General features: G+C 44.1%; 3 protein-coding genes across 14 annotated transcripts; 2 read left to right on the plus strand and 1 right to left on the minus strand.

Moving 5' to 3' along the window:
• The first annotated feature begins 2,031 nt into the window (after positions 1–2,031).
• LOC129598259 (allatostatin-A receptor-like) lies at positions 2,032–6,424 on the plus strand. The gene is made up of 2 exons (XM_055496079.1): positions 2,032–3,630; positions 5,803–6,424. Exons 1-2 carry the CDS (start codon positions 2,907–2,909, stop codon positions 6,213–6,215), a joined length of 1,137 nt encoding a protein of 378 aa, XP_055352054.1. The 5' UTR covers positions 2,032–2,906; the 3' UTR covers positions 6,216–6,424.
• A 1,657-nt stretch (positions 6,425–8,081) lies between these two features.
• LOC129598225 (glutamate receptor ionotropic, delta-2-like) lies at positions 8,082–11,953 on the minus strand. 7 transcript variants are annotated; one of them, XM_055496033.1, is made up of 6 exons: positions 11,797–11,953; positions 10,835–10,986; positions 10,002–10,506; positions 9,450–9,673; positions 8,645–8,901; positions 8,082–8,493 (listed from the first exon to the last, which is right to left on the minus strand). In XM_055496033.1, the coding sequence occupies exons 2-6, from the start codon at positions 10,973–10,975 to the stop codon at positions 8,238–8,240; spliced, it is 1,383 nt and encodes a 460-aa protein (XP_055352008.1). In that variant the 5' UTR covers positions 10,976–10,986; positions 11,797–11,953; the 3' UTR covers positions 8,082–8,237. The 7 variants fall into 7 exon arrangements, with proteins under 7 accessions (XP_055352008.1, XP_055352003.1, XP_055352005.1 ...); XM_055496028.1 differs by lacking the exon at positions 11,797–11,953 and adding an exon at positions 11,557–11,688 and having other exon boundaries at positions 10,835–10,990; XM_055496030.1 differs by lacking the exon at positions 11,797–11,953 and adding an exon at positions 11,557–11,675 and having other exon boundaries at positions 10,835–11,328.
• Positions 11,491–12,929, plus strand: LOC129598226 (histone H4-like). Of its 6 annotated transcripts, XM_055496038.1 has the most exons (3): positions 11,491–11,510; positions 11,826–11,944; positions 12,436–12,929. In XM_055496038.1, exon 3 carries the CDS (start codon positions 12,451–12,453, stop codon positions 12,760–12,762), a length of 312 nt encoding a protein of 103 aa, XP_055352013.1. In that variant the 5' UTR covers positions 11,491–11,510; positions 11,826–11,944; positions 12,436–12,450; the 3' UTR covers positions 12,763–12,929. The 6 variants fall into 6 exon arrangements, with proteins under 6 accessions (XP_055352013.1, XP_055352016.1, XP_055352011.1 ...); XM_055496041.1 differs by lacking the exons at positions 11,491–11,510; positions 11,826–11,944 and adding an exon at positions 11,954–11,995; XM_055496036.1 differs by lacking the exons at positions 11,491–11,510; positions 11,826–11,944 and adding an exon at positions 11,960–12,093.
• Positions 12,930–16,496: the final 3,567 nt, after the last annotated feature.

Raw genomic sequence — 16,496 nt, forward strand, 5'->3', positions numbered from 1 at the left:
GCGTGGCGCTGACCATGACCTCGCAGAACGCCACCGACCAGTCGCCGTCGGGCTCGGCGTCGGGGTTCAGCGGGGTCTCCACCCCACCGCCGCCCCTTGGGGATAAAACGGCCGCGTGGCGCCGCTCTCGTTCCGCGCACCTGGAGCCGCCGCCCGTGGGGGTTGGGGTGCCGGTGGAGACGCGGTGTCAGGCGTTGATGGAGGAGTTCCGCGAGTATAAGCGGCGCCGCATGCGTGAGGAGATCGAGGCGGTGCGGGGACGGCCGACGGTGCCGGCGCTGCGGGACGCCGGACGACGCCCGTTGGAAAGCGAATGTTGAATAGATTTGTTGAAAAATAAAATACGGCTCAGACTTTTCTCAGCGGTTGCGGTGCGTGGGAAAGTGCCGCTGGGCTAAACGAAGATTGATGCATTTACGTCACTGCGCCTTAGCTGCTCTCGTCGGATTTGTACAGTTTCTACGTGAAAACGAAGAATTTTATGATAAATATTGTTGTGCGCTGTGGAGTTAATAAGGTAGTAAATATAAATAAAATTCGCGACGATGACGTTGTTTTACGTCCTCAGTAAATTGCTGCAAAATGCCAAGTGGGTTTCTTCCCATGCGTACTCCCGACGAAGTCAACGAGAAGACAATGTGCAATGAAGTAGAAGACAGTAAACTACAATAAACTCTTTGTAAGTAGAAGACAGTATAATTGAAAATTTCCTTAATCGTCCGAGAGTGACGCAAATTTAATCAGGAACATCCGCTACACTTTAATCAGCAGGAGAAAATCAAACGCGTGCTTTTCATGTTGACACGGTGATCAATCAGGGGTGACCGATGTACGTGACGCGATGACGAACATTATTAACGGCTACAGATTTGTACGTATAGCTCACACAGAGACTGCTGCCGGGTGCATTATTGGCTGTGTAGGAGGTTTCCCAACGGTTAGTTATACGGCACATTCGTACCAAGTTTCTCCCTAATTTCCGCTGTGCCGGTATCGATACAACTAGTAAGATACCTCGTAATTTGATTTGCAATGTGAACCATTCCTACTATCATGTGTTGGTATTTGTGCTGTTAAGTTTTTTAAGACGCACATAGGCAGAACTATTACTGTAAGGAGTCTTGTAATAAGAAAAAAGTTAGTGCGAATTTTGCCTGGGTTTTGTTTGCAAGCTTGTCCGATAATTAATTCTAAGGTAACAACGCAAATCAGCGAATGGTTTGTGCTAATAACGATTGCCCTTACACTACGTACGTCTATCACAAACGCAAATTTACTCCTTGCACTATTACAACGTTAATATAAAGGAGAAAGGTTATTACTTTTTAATTTATATGGATAGTTTATAATTTACATAGGCATTTGACATGCATCAGCCATGGGAAATACATGTAGAACGTAAACAATGTGGCGTGGCGTGCCGTAGTTTGGCATAACCGTAGGGAGTTTGGCATAACCGGTGAATTTGTATTTGTCGCTGTGTTGATGCGTTAGAAATTACAGATACTGTGCATTTTAAATGTGCAACGTCTTCAGTTTATAAATAAATAAATTTTATAACAAGGGGTGCATTTAGTTTGCAATAAATCCACGTGAACGGATGAGCAAGCGCAGTTAATTGTTGATCAATCCGCAATTATCCCAGCACCAACCGGAATATATTTTGGGAACGGGATCGTGACACCGGAATCAGCGATTGCATGTACCATACGCAGGAACACCAATCGGCCGTACATTTTCCCAGTATCGCTTTTTAAGATATAGGTACAGCATTTTCCACGGATCCCCCATCACCTGGTTAGTGGCCTTCTTAAAAAATTAATTCAGCTCAAAATCCGCTTAGCCACAAATTAGGGAATTGCTGTTATTCCCGTTGACGGCCACAGTTCCGGATCCGCCGACACGGCACATCCGGTGCGCGTATGTACGAGCGCGTTGTACGACGGTGGAGCGCGTTCACCGCGGAAGCGTTATATGTAGAATGCAGTGCGCGCCGGTGGGATGTTATCTCGTTAATGTAGCGCGGCGGGCTGCGTACTGCTGCCAATTAAGTGGCCAGTTCCTTTTTCTGTGTATATATATGTGCGTCGGATACCGGCAGTCGTCTCGGTGCTCCTGCCCACTTCCGGGCCGGTATCCCGTAATTAAGCACCATCCTCGCCAGCGGCATAAACACAGCTAATTGCCGGCTGTACGGTGATCTCATTCTGCTCGATATGCGTTTAGTCGTGCGTGCCGGTTTATTGCGGAAGATGCACGTTAATGCTTATACATAAATGCGGCGGGATCAGTGTTTACAGCCGTCAGAAAAAACTGGCGCGGTGACTGCTGTATCCACTGGTGCTTTTATCTCTATCTTCCTCCTCCAATAGACTGAGCATTGACGCTATAATTACTATTCGATACTGGCACTTTGATATCGCAGATATTTCAGTGGATATCCGATATTATTTATCCGATATTTTAAGTTTGATATATTTTGATATCCGATATCTTTTATCCGATATTCTATTTTAAATATATTTTGATGTCCGATATTATCTCATCCGATATTTTAATTTGGATATTTTTTTATATCTGGTATCAGTTGCAAGAATAATCAATGATGTTGATATAAGTTGGATCAGTTATTGGGTTATACAAATTAACATTGGTTAAACGCTTAATCACATTCACGCAGTACATTACTTTAGCACATAATACACTTCATCCGGCCTCTTACCGATACAAAACGTTTCCTGAACGCATGCAACCTTACCTCGCATTAAAGCAATACTGATTCTCTGCTTCAGGAACTGAGTGGACCGTTTTTTCTGTGTTAATATACTACTATTTTATAAGCGCCAGAGTACGAAGCGTTTATAGATCGAATTTCCCTTTTAAAACGCTGACGGCATCGGGCAATTATGCATAAGATGCACCACCTCTACAATATCTCCGTCCACCTGAACCACTCGTCCCGTTTCGCGTCCACCCCGTACGAGCTGATCCTCACCGGCTTCCTCGGCTTCTCCATCATCGCCACCGTCCTCCTCAACGGCCTCATCATCGCCGTATACCTGCAGAACCCCCTTCTCCGCAACAGCTTCAAAACCTACATCGTTAATTTATCCATCGCCGAGGTTCTGTTAGCCCTCACCGGGATGACCGGGAACTTCATCAGCGCGGTGTTCGGCTACTGGCCCCTGCCGGACGCCGTGTGCACCTTCGTCCTGTACGGCAGCCGCATCTTCGGCAGCGGCATCCGCTACGGTCACGTGATAATCACCCTGAACCGGTTGTGGGCGGTGATGTACCCGCTACACTATAAACGCCACCATACGCTGATGGTGGCGAACGCCAGTATTGTGGTCAGTTGGGTGCTGGCCCACGCCGTGCACCTGCCGGTGATTATTCCCGGACGGATGTGGTTGCTGGAGGGGGAGGAGCGGTGTGTCCTGAATGTGGGGTTCCAGAAACGGGCGGCCATTGCCGTGGAGGTCATGGGGTTCACGGCGGCCGAAGGGGTGATTATTTGTCTGTGTCCGGTGGTGTGGTATAAGGTCCGGCAGTGGCGGATTAATCAGGAGCGCCAGCAGAAGCAGATGCCGTTGAATGCGGCACGCCCGCAGGAAATATCCAAGTCCAAAGGTGAGAATTATGTAATTCTCTTTCGAGCGGTCATTTTGCCCGAGATTCAAGATATTTTACAAATTTTCACAAATAAAAAAACAGTAAAATGTTTTTTATTTATAAAGCATAAATGTTCTTACGCATTCGAACTGCGTATAGCGGAAAATAAATTAATAAAACACAGCTTTATATTCATCGTTGGTTATATATTCTTTTGGTAAATATGTGGTAAATATTTATTTTGTTGTTTTTAAAATGTACTGAATGCTTTGCATTAATCGTGGTCATATTATAATCGTGGTCATATTATATTAACTAAATTAGATAAATTTAGTAAATAGTCATTTTTTGTTTTCGAATATTGCTCAAGGTTTTATGTTAAAAATTCGCTAAAATATCAATTTTAGTTTTTTGTTTTCGAAATTTACTCAAGTTTGTATTCATATCGTCCAGGAATATTTGATCGATTAATTGACGGATCGATTGTTTTGTTGAGTGGCCGAGCCCGTTAAGCGGCGCCATCACACCTCGTACACTTGTTTATATTATACCATATTAAACAGGCACCGCCGAAAGTTATGTAACCAAAATCCGGCATATTGCATTTAGCATATTACTGCATACTCATACTTACACCTCCCTTTTTTTCCATTTCCGTGTTAGCCGTTAATTATTTAGGGTAAAGCAGCGTCACGGCCGATCCCGACGCCTGCGCGCTACACTGCATATTACAGCAAGCAAACATGCTGCTCGTGGGGTATAAATTTTTATCCATTTTTAATCTAATATGGCCCGGTAGCCCGTCAGCGCCGGCGCGCGTCAACAAGAAAAATAGATTTCCCCTATGATACGGAAATAACATTTACATAGCTCTTCCTGTTGACTCTCCGGCAACAATATATTTACATTAAGGAGTCCTTTTCGTTCTGCCGAGCCAGCGGCTGTCCGTCTTGATGTGCCGGCTTTTACGGGGCGGTTTTGTTGACCGGGCATAATAAGAGCGGTAACGTTAACTCATTCAGAAAAACATGTGTGCTTTATAAATGAATGGGTACCTTGTCGAAAGTGTTTTCTTATACAAGCCGGGTGATTCATTTCGTACAGGTACAGTGAGAAATACAGATTCATAGGCAACGTTAACATTGTAAGCTCCATACCACGGCCCGCCCCGCCGCCCACTTTGCGCGTTAGGGGCATTTGGCATGGCCGATGCACATCAGATATTGGAACCGTATAAGCATATTTATCGTAAAATCAAAGAATTTATCAATGGAATTTATTCATCATAATCATTCACTGCAGAATTAAATTTATTATTACGATAACTGTAGTGTAGTGGCTGTACTACCGATGCTTTACGCAAGAAATTATGCACCCGCCTTGTACCTCTATAAAAGTGTTTTATTCTTTTTACACCGATACCAAAAATTCGTACGGAACGTTCCATACAACGTATGTGTTATTAACTTGAACCGATGATGGATTCCGATCGTCGAACACCACACTTGTCGGTCTATTCCATGTATAAGCCATCCAGGTGTCACCGTTGATTTTACTAATTAAAACAAGGGAATTCGCGTCACATCACGTAGACTTGAAGGGCAGCTGTCCAATTATATAATAATACGCCCTTCCGGTGCGGGCCTAATGAGAGCCGGCCGGAAGAGATATACGACGAGAGTGTGACATGTTATCGTGGAGGAGATTACAATTATATGACTAAAGTAGGACACATAATATACGCGGCTGTCAAAAAATGTTAGTATAATGCTGTAAAATAATTTTACGATACAGGCTTTCATGCGAACAATAAATACGTACAGTAATACAGTAGTTAGTAGTTACCAACTTTCTACTTCCCAAAGCGAAGCTTACTTAAAAAAGCAAAACTAAACTTTGCAATAGTATGCCCATGTTATCTACGCAAATATAAAAATAAATCATAATTCATTACAAATTAGACATTTAGGAATTAAACGAATAAGATACCGAATGTTCTTACATTTGGAATCAATCGAAGTGTTCTTCTTCCGCCTTTTTTACTTACCATTGAACTTAATTTATTTGTTTACCCGAATAATTTATTTTTATTTTAATCAAATTTCCTCTTATGTAGCCGCATTATTTGAACAAATTAGCGGCATGCATTCGGCATTAATCCAATTAACGCGTAATTTTCGCCTGATCTAGACGACAACGAATCGATCATCGATCAGGACAGCCGGATGACCGCCAACGGCCCCACGGACACCCTCGTCTCCCTATCCCCCAAACGGTCCGCCCCGGCGGGCAACCACATGATCCTCACTACCACCGCCATCCGCAAACCCTCCCCCGACGACATGGCCAAACTGCGCCTGACCTTTTCTAAACGCAGCGTGGCGCACAACCGCCTGCTCATGTACTTCTTCGTCGCCATCCTCCTGTGCTGGACGCCCAACAACGTCTACTGGCTGCTGGTGGACACGGCTGGCTACTGGAACGGGACGTTCAACATTATCCAGGCCGTCGCGTTGTACGCGCACTCCTGGATCAATCCCATCATCTCCTACATTGCGCTGGAGAAGATCCGGGTGTCCATTAATAAACTCATGGGCTGCTGATTTTAATGAAGATTTATATAACCGCTGCTGTAACTTGTGGGCCTCGGGATGTAGTTTCTGGGCTCGGGAAGAGGATTTTTTGCTTTCACAGAAATCTGTGAATTTTCTATGACGGATCTGACGTATGGCTCGAGTACAGTCTGTATTTTGCATGATTAATTGTCGGGTGAGGTTGATTAATTTATTAAAAGCGGACTCCTTCGGCGTCATGCGGCGGAATCAAATTAACATTACTTTATGTTGCAGTATTAAACATGTAAGATTTATGGTCCCTGTGGTTGTTATTCACCAGGTTAATTCGTACAGTATTTTTCTGTATTATTACATGCATCCCGAGAATGCGTGGAGAAATCCGGAGATTTTCATGCTGTTAATTTTGATCACCTGAGCAGGCTGCTGGCGGCAGCATATATGTAACATATCCACCTGCGTAACAAGAAATCCCGGATCAGAGTAATAACGCCGCACCGTTTACGCGGAACACAGTAAGCAATCTTCGTGCATCTTCCCAGAGCGATATTTTATAATGGGGAAAATCTTTACTCGTTCTTCGATAAGCCGCTTTTTTTACCGTGTCACAGTATGTTGCGAAGCCCAATAATTTGGGGCCATGTCAAAGTGCAAATTAGGAATCAGGGTCAACAGCAGCGGATTTTGTGGTAAGACTGCGAGGGGGAAGATTAACAGGTGGAAAACACGCAGACATTTCTATGACAGCGCTTGCATTTTACATACAGTAAGTGGGAAAACCTTTCTACTCGCACCGCCTTCCTGTACATCGAACCGTTACCAGGTTTACGTTGTGGCTGCACATGGTGCTAAAATTGCACACTTTATTGGTCAAATCATACTCAATGCAGAACTGTTAGAAAACAAAAACACACAAAAACATGGCGGTAATAATAAAAATACCTAAAAAAAATAAATAATAAAGTGTAATACCGTGTCATATTTAACGATATGTACTGCCAAACGTCACGTAGGTGGGTGACGGCAGCAGTACAGCGAAACGGTCCGAGTAAAATGGATTGTCCTCTTCTGTACCTACAGACTGCAAATAATCTGCAGTACTTTCGAGGTAATACGAGTGCGATACTGTTCGTATTTATTAAATATTCGATCGCGCTCCTGTAGCGGTGTGATGTATGGTTCTTCTGGTTCTCGTGATTTCCTTTCTTTACATACTTTCTACCTTCTTAGCAACTATCTTCTCTTCTCTCCTAGTTACGCTTCTCGACTTTCCTATTCATTCAGTTACTCCCGATCGCGCTACGATTCTGACAATAAAGTTACAATACGCATTCACAGTACATACAGTCTGTACACTACAAGCGGTTACCTGAGAATACGGCATACACACATCAGCAGGTTATGAGGCAGTTTTCGCGCATCGCGGCGTGCCAAGTATTGACGCCAGTTTGTGATCACGTTTTGTGGTATTTTACTATTTACGGAAAAAAAACAGTGACGTTGTCGAACGTCAGAATAGCTCGTATGGCGTTATCCGTTGCAGGTGCGACAGGTTCAATAATTTCGTACTGAACAAATTCCGCATAGTACGCAAGCTCGGACATACATACGTAGGGTTTCACAATTAATTAGCAGACGCGTACGCTTTGTATGAGTTCGCTACTGCTGACGCCGTAATTTGGTAAACCTGAACTCCATGCGCGCCGGATGAGCGAGGTCAGCGACAAATGGAGACTACGACCAGGGACAGCGATTCAGCCTGAGTAAGAGCGGGGACACTATGAGACTGAAGAGTTTATGACAACTCTGCTTCTTCTCGTAAACATTATTCCATAAAAAATTACAAAATAAACTGATTTTTGTGCAATAAATCACAAAATAAATTACTTTGTGCATTTTTAATGATTTTTGCTGTGTTAAGCCGGTTTTTAAGTTGCATCGTCGTATCGCTGACTTGTTTCCCGAGTAACTAGGACAATGGCATCAACCGTGACACTGATTTTCCAAGCAGAAAGGAACAATGAATAAATGATTTCAGCTGTACATGGATAATTAAGGATGTCGTCGCCAGTAGCAGAGTTTATAGTGAATAACTTCTGCAGCGAAGATTAAGAGATTGAAGCAGACGGTGAATAGTGTGGCGCCGGCAATGGGTCGGACATCCTCCCAGCCGAGCGGACGGAAGGCCGCCGTGGTTTGTGTGGGCAGTGCAGTCGGCAAGCATCGCTGGATACCCGGTGTGCGGTATAATTGGCTGAAGAAACGCTCATCTTGCTGTGGAATACCGGTTTCCCTCAAAATATCGTACCTGCACATAATATGTATATAAGAATTTTAGTGATATTATTATAATGGATTATCAGTGAATGACAATTGTAATACGCAGTTTATTAAACCGTGTTGAAAAAACAGCAGACGTTAAGTTTCAAACCCGGCGACGCTCGTTAATGATTTCTTACTTTTGCTCGAAAACTGCTTTCAATGGGGAACCAAAGGGGAAGATGAAGGCGCTAATGGGATGCGGAGTGATGCCGTCGAGCGCGATGAGGATATGGCAGGAGTGCTGGGCTAAATCGACGTGGTCATCTTGGGAAATAATGACCGCCGCCTGTTGGCGGGTGAGGACGTCGACAACAAACGCAATATAGGCCGCGGGATCCACTTGGATGGGGATCAACCGTTGGCTCAACTGCAGCATACTTTGTTTGGGATCAAGCTACAAACACAGTTGGTACAGTATTAAAGCGGTTGAATGTTGTCTAAGCGGTTCACCATGTGTGACTACCTGTTCTAACTTCTGACCAGCCTGCCATGAGCGTTTAGCATGGGCTAGACACATTATCGGAAGCTGCCCATTCTGTTTCTAAGCCTCATTTAAGCTTTGGTCTTTTTCTTTGGTTTTTTTACGGAACGACGTTCAAATAAAATAGGCCTGCGATCTGTCAGCACATGTGCAGTGAACTGGTGTTTCTCGATTCTGGTAACCGTAATCACAGCTGCTTCGTGACCTTGCATCCTTTTCCAACCTACACAGTTGTTTGCTCCCTGGAAGCGTTGTATAAGCAATTCCAGGTGAGAGGCTGTAGGAGCATCGTTTTAATATGGTAATGTGACTAGGCACCAAAAATTTTAGTAGTCTGTGTTGCATTAATAGGTGGGTGCCTGTTTGATGATTACGGACATCTACTGTGGTGCATTTACAGTGCGGTGTGTACGAGTATGTTGTTTGTGTGATTGAGTAACCATAGCGTAGTTATTACTTACGCTAAAAGTCAGTTTCATATTGCCGGTGCCGTAAACCGTGAAATTGGACTCCAGCAGCTGGATGAGCGAGTTAAAGGGCAGCCGGCGTATACGTCCGGCGGCCAGGATGGACAGCAACTGGGACGATATGATGCCGATAATGATGACGGTCCATAGCATCCAGATCATCGTGACGAAGGAATGCGCCATTAACCAGCGGTACCAGTGCGGCATTTCCACGCCCCCTGCATAGAGTCGTAACATTACTAAACATAATATATTATGGTTAAGAGCAACAAGAGCTTTGTCAAAAAGAGCTAAAGGAAAATCCGAAATATGGTTTTGACCAACAATGTGTGTACGAGTACAGAGAGTGCTCAATAATTTCTGGACATACTAATAAACACAGTAAAATTAAAGAAATTCTTAGCTGGATGATAACTGTGATTCTGTGCTTTTTAAGTATAGTGTTTTCTACAACGCTTTTACCGTTTAACTTATGAATATCGATCTGCCTCATTGTTGGATTAATTACTGCAGATTGAGTTCTACACTCTAGGATTCTATACCGACCGAACCCGAGCACCGCTTCCAGCATCTTGAACGACCACATCTGCACATCGCGGCGCCAGCGCCGTCGCGGTCCAAACAACCGACCGGAAGCAATACCCATCAGGATGAGCAAAAGGAGCACCACGACAAACATAACCCCCATCAGCAGCCACACCAGCGGGTCAAACAAACGCGACAATGAGGCAAAAATAGACGTGGAACGCTGGATGAACGCATGCCGCTCATGCACGATGACCTGGTACTGCCGGTAGAAGGGCGAGGGGATCATGTCGGCCGTCTGGGTGCGGCTGGGATTCATGGTTAAAGCGGCCAGAGCGATATCGGCGCGCTGGTAGTATAGGTCACCGAAGACGCCGTTGCGGCTGTCGTTGGCCGTGGAGATGTAGTGCGCGTGGAAAATTCGGCAGCGGTAGTGTAGTGCACGGCACGAGGCGTCCAGGGAACTGAGGAAAATGCCGGTTAGCGCGGAGGTGGCGTTGTGTTCACCGATTATATACGGCGCGTGCTAAGAAAAGCAAAAAAATTTTTGAAGTCGATCGCTATGTCATCATGCTTAAACGAATATATCAAAAAAGCAAATTGTGCTCTGTCATCCCAAATGAAAGTTAATGTCTGGATAAAAAGCGGAAGAAAAAGCGTAAAAAAACACTTTTAAATCCAGTTATGTAAATAATACAATTTTACGCCTCTGCTCAGCAAAAGCATCCAACTCTGACAAAGCTTGAAAGTGATCAGTTTATGTAGAAAAGCGTTATACTTGTATACGCAAATTTCATGGCGCAACTTCAGCGATATTTCTGTTTTTGGGCTTTAAGATTGCTGGAAACTCTTACCGGGTATGCCGATACGTATACCACCTTGGCACTTGAGTTCCCCAGATCGCCGACGTCCCATGTCGAATTGAGCGGATTATACACGGCCAGATTCCATGCGCTGGCGAAGGTGGCAACATGGGTCGGAACAATCTCCGACATGTTGAACGGCTCTACCTTAAATTATCATAAACAAATGCTTTAAAATAACAGCATTCATTCGGTGTTCTGATAATTATAAGCAGCGGCCATGAGAATTGTAGTATCGAAATATCTGTGTCTTAACTGGGCATCGGCGGCTGCTACGAAAGACCCAGCAAAGCTGTTTGTTTTCATGAAACCAGACACTATATCAACAAAGCACGCATCAAGGCGTCGCGGGAACCTGGCCATCATCAGAATCACGGTTGATTTCCTGACAACATACAGTGATTCCAGTATTGTGTTACAGCTGTGGGCGGCTGGATCTGTGTTATACGGAAGTCCCACCCACACTTAACGTCGACTAAACCACCCTGCAATTTGGTGCCGTATGATAACCGTACAAGCGCGTGATCATCTCTTCGCCTTCGTGCTCATAACATTAGACGTACGATGTCTTCAAGGACCTCACAAGTCACAATCAACTATTTTTTATACCAACGAGTGATTATATTCTTCTTTAAGCAACTATATGAAACAGTTTATACTTGCTGATGTAAGTAAAACTTATTTATTTATGGCCTTAACTGAATTCTAGTTACCTGTCGCGTGTACTGAACTGCCTGTGCAAGGTTTTCGTTAAAAATTTTGAGACCTGGCGATGGGCTGGGAATCCTAGTTAAACCCACCCAGTTACTAATTAATCTGAACTATCTAATGAACCAACATATTCGTATGCATAGTGATGCTTGAGAAGTTGTTAGTAACACCGTATAACGGTAATACATAGAACGTATAACATCGTACTGCATATTAGCCGTAGCTGGTTAGCATTTGTATACATTAGCATTATTGAGAATACTGCCGGCAGAAAAACCGATGTGTATCAAACCGGGAGACAACAAGGACCCTTGAACTGTGCCCGGCCAAATAACCATGCTGCGGGAGACTCCAACGCCCTTATCGTTTCGACATCACACATTTCAACCTGTAAGTTCTGTGACTGCTTGATTTTACAGGGTGATAGGCTGATAGCTTTGAGTAAGTAAGTTTCCGCGGCACGCTCTTGGCTTTGGCCTGCTATAACATTTTTGTCATGTCCCTGTCGTACCGTTAAGGTGAACAACCTGGATACATGGGTAACGTAATATACTGTTTACCATAAGGAAAGTCCATTTTGCTGTGCAGTCCGTTCGGCTGAAAGGACTCGTTTCATTTTTCAGGAACTGCAAGTAGAGTTTACAGACTTCACGTTTTCGAAGTACGCTTTTCGCTTTCATCTTTTCTGTGGTGTCTCGTGAATTCCTGTTGCTGTACTCCGTACACATGTTGTTTACATCCTAGCAACTCAGCTTGTATTCTATTGCTGAAATGTTCTACTTGTTACTGATTTAGTCATCTTGTTGGCCAGCTGCAGTGAACATGTATTATTAAAGCTACTTATTATTATTACGTACTTTCAACATACTTCACATTTTCAGTAACCCAAATCTACCATGACTGGCCGTGGACAAGGTGGTAAAGTTCTGGAAATAGGAGGCATCAAGCGCCATCGGAAAGCACTCCGTAACAACATTCAAGGCATCACCATGTCAGCCATCCGTCGTTTGGCGCGTCGTGGTGGAGTGAAGCGTATATCCGGTCTGCTCTACGAGGAGACCCGCGGTGTGCTGAAGATCTTCCTGGAGAATGTTCTCCGGGACGCCGTCACCTACGCTGAGCATGCCAAACGCAAGACCGTCAGCGCCATGGACGTGGTGTTCGCCTTGAAACGCCAAGGCAGAACTCTGTACGGATTTGCCTCGTAGCTGCCATCGTGTGTTAATTTGTTGTATTGCCGTCTTTCGCTCTAGTATACTTAAAAGTTAAGAACAGTGTCACCGTCTTGTGGTGTTGCTTTAAAATATGTCGTCTGTGAAGTTTTGATTGACCGAAACTGTACAATTCGGTGAACTGAGACATCAGTAAAGTAACTAACGAAAACAGCAAGCGTAGCTAAACAAAACACGGTATGCACTTTATACGCAAACGCACTGCGAAAACCGCAGGTGACGCGTCCCATCAGCATTTATTTGATGCAAATTACATTCACTGAAAACAACAACACGGGACTAGCATAAACCGCTGCATTGCAATGCTGATTAAAGTTGGTCGCCTTCTATGGTGACCTTTCAAGAGCGTCTTAGCTTAGTCACTCCCGCATCTTAGCCTTTGCACATCCAATCCGGTAACGCACAACAATATCTAAGAAAACATATGGGTGTCGATATATATAATTTACTATTAATTATTATGCATTTATTAAGACAAGTGGTCGCGCAGGATGGATGAAGGGGCGGGCAGAGCGAATTCTGAAAAGGTCATGGGCTAGGCACAGTAACAGGGGCCTGCAGAAAACAAGGAGAGGTTGCGAATCATGTAACAAGGCTTTCATTGATTGTTCTTACTGGGTGGTGCTCACCTTTGTTCATATTGAGAGATAAACGACAAGAAGCTGTAACACGGTGACAGATAGGTAGTGCGACAATGGAAGTGTAAATTTTTGGCTATCATAAATAGGAAATACTAAAAACATGCAAGGCACGATGCGCAAATTGGCAGACAAAACGGGATGTTATACCGAAAACTCGGCTGCCTAAGAAACCTAAGAAATCTAAGAAAACCTAAGAAACCTAAGAAAACGTAATAAACCTAAGAAAACCAAAGAAAACATGGAAATATAAGAAAACACAAAAAACCATAAGAAAACGCTTTAGGTATTGCGTTGTTTATGATTCGAATTGCATTTATGGGGCGAAATGTCCTGTAGGCGAAATGTCCCATAGGCGAAATGGGAGGATACCGAAAACTCCAATAAACGCCCCGTTTTTTTTTAATTTTTTGACCAAACAAACTGGAAAATGTACCTCACAGTAATCGGAGAGTGAATGATGCTTATAACAGGTGACCTTTGAGCCGCGAGAACAGCACTGTGTTTTTTCGTTCCGATCTATCCCGCGTTCGCTCTTCCCGCCCGTCCATCCGCCCAGTCCGTTCACGACCGCTGGTTATTAATACCCGGTGCACACGCGAGGGTTCAGATCCTGGTCCCCATCCTCAAGAGCGCTGATCAAAGGCACAGCGGTCAGCAGTAGGACAATAATCGCCAAGAAACAGCGCTGCAGCATTGCACAAATACTGTCAGAATGTACTGCCATGACACAAGCGGCAGGTAGCCGTATATTTTATCAAATGGTCAAAGACTGATCACCCGAAGTCAGAATAACTTTGGAAGGTTCAAGTCAAACGCATTTATGCAGTGTTGTGTTTGTTGCAAAAGAATGTACACAGCCCTACAGTACTTCCCATGGGGGATGTTTATTTCAAATCAGCTAATAATTATCAACATACTTTGTCGCAGCGTATTAAGTGGGGCAGAAAAACATACAACTTTGTTTTCATCTTTTGTTGGCTGCGGACTGCGCTCACAGCACCCACGAGCTATTATGATGCGGCACTGCTGCCCAACAGCTGCAGCGTGGTGCACTACAACATAAACAAAGTTGAACAAACAAAACAATACACCGAATTCGGTAAAATGTCGAAGTTTACTTAAGAAAACCTATCAACTGTGTTTTCAATTCCGCAAATTGCAATTAGCTCACTGTGTGCAAAAAAAATTGTTTATCGTCCTTGTTTTCCAAGTCCGCAAAAACGGTTGTCGAAACACCAACGCAGTGGATGTTTATATGGGTTAAGCGTATCTTATACAAACCCTACTCGTAAACCGTAAAGCAACATGTATTATTTCTCTTCGATTTGCAGCCGAACGGAGGAGCCGCCCTCTTTTTTAAGGAGCCGCCCTTCGTAGGTCGATTATCAAGTTTATCCATCATCTAAGCAATGACGGTACACTGTGATGTTGATTGTGCAAGGCAGCATTTGCCAGTTTGCTTTGATTGATACTTTGTGTTTATTATGGTGTTATTTCTTGCTGCAGTGCCTTTCATCAACGCCATCGATGGCCAGGTACGAACGGCAAATTTAAAACAGTTTCCCGCGTGTAAGGATCGCCTCGCGCTCGCGCGGATTGGCAAAGGATCGCTGCCGATGGCAATGTCTACCATGCGTCCTTCTAGTGATAACTCCGTACGATGATCACCGCCCACCGCTGGACCAATAAACCATCAAAGCGCCAATAACTTCCAGAGCCAGAGTGAAATATCACGTGATGAACACCGGGAATATAGCCGGTCACGAAACAACACTAGCTACATTTTCCTTGTAGAAGTTCAAGTGATTGTACGGTTGTATCCATATTATGTGCAATAAGCGTACTCACCGTCAATGTTACAATAAATTTGCAACAGTTGTGTTGCCTCCATCAGAAGATACGAATGCTTACTTTATGTAGAAATTTACTGGCGGCATCAGTCCTATGCAACATGGCCGTATACTAAATAATCGCGGTTTCAATCTGCCGTCTATGATAAAATCAAGCATGTTCAGGGTAAATAATTTTTTTTAAATCACCACTCGTTGTTCGCTTGAGACCACTGCAGTCAACGCGGTTAATCTAAAATCACAATAATGACTGTATACAGGATTTTTGCTGAAAAATTTTGTATTACATATAGTGCAACTGACCGCAAGGACATATTTGCACTTCTTGTCAGTGGTAGTTCTGAAGCAAAACCTAAGCACAACTAAAGCAGTTATCCCTGCATGAGTCGGCAACTCCTGTAACTCTACGCAGCGTTTTGATGTGTGTGTCTCCATAATGGAAACGCTGAACTCGTCGAAAACCATGATTGGATGTCTCGTGGGGCAGTTTTTCCTCAGCCTTCTGGCAACAGCTTGTGGTAAGAAATTTCCCTTAATTATAATATCTGAACTCTGAAGCTATGCGAAAAACTACACCTCATAATTATGCAACATTTTGCGTAGCATTGCTTGCGGTGATGGTACCGTGGATTTCCTATGGCCCCATCCATCTATCAGTGGACTTTGTCGAAAGAGCCGTGACCGGGGAGGTCATTACCAGCTCTGTGTGTTTGGCTGCCGCATGTCTGGGTCTCCATATGCTACGGTATCGCAGTCGTCAGACGCGGCAGTACGAAATCCTGACGTTGCTGAACACCCTCGGCTGCTGCCTAATTGTCGTCAGACTAACCTACACCATTCTTATCATGGTGAATGTGGTTCAGTTGGTCGTAGCAAAACGAGTAGCGAAAAGTAACCTAACGTTCGTATATTTCGGTGCTTTTGGGATTATACCGATTTCCGTTGCGTTGGTGGCGGTGTCGGTTTACATCGCCGTCCAGGCAAGAAAGATCAGCGCGGTGTCCAGCAAACGGCAACAAGTTTCTGCTCTCTATTAAAAAAGATGAAAACTCGTAGCCGCAAAGTGTCTTGTTTCAGTCAGTGGTTTGAGAAGCTTGAGATCTATGTAGCAAAATGCTTTTTATTTCATCTGAATACGTTAAGTTTGGGTAAAAGCCGAATCCGGTATTCGCGAAATGCTCTGTATAAAGCGGAAAACGCATTTGTTTTGGACGAACAG

The sequence above is a fragment of the Paramacrobiotus metropolitanus genome, unplaced genomic scaffold (genome assembly GCF_019649055.1).
Source record: "Paramacrobiotus metropolitanus isolate TYO unplaced genomic scaffold, Prichtersi_v1.0 Parri_scaffold0000118, whole genome shotgun sequence".
NCBI classification, from domain to species: domain Eukaryota; kingdom Metazoa; phylum Tardigrada; class Eutardigrada; order Parachela; family Macrobiotidae; genus Paramacrobiotus; species Paramacrobiotus metropolitanus.

Bases quoted from the DNA above. Each gene is read 5' to 3' on its own strand.
- LOC129598225 (XM_055496033.1), bottom strand. From the start codon at position 10,975: ATGTCGGAGATTGTTCCGACCCATGTTGCCACCTTCGCCAGCGCATGG. The intron at 9,674-10,001 runs GTCGGTATAGAA...GACTCTATGCAG, and splicing joins GGAAGCGGTGCTCGGGTTCG to GGGGCGTGGAAATGCCGCAC. The intron at 8,902-9,449 runs GTAAGTAATAAC...CTGTGTTTGTAG, and splicing joins ATATGAAACTGACTTTTAGC to CTTGATCCCAAACAAAGTAT.
- LOC129598226 (XM_055496038.1), top strand. From the start codon at position 12,451: ATGACTGGCCGTGGACAAGGTGGTAAAGTTCTGGAAATAGGAGGCATC.
- LOC129598259 (XM_055496079.1), top strand. From the start codon at position 2,907: ATGCATAAGATGCACCACCTCTACAATATCTCCGTCCACCTGAACCAC. The intron at 3,631-5,802 runs GTGAGAATTATG...CGCCTGATCTAG, and splicing joins GGAAATATCCAAGTCCAAAG to ACGACAACGAATCGATCATC.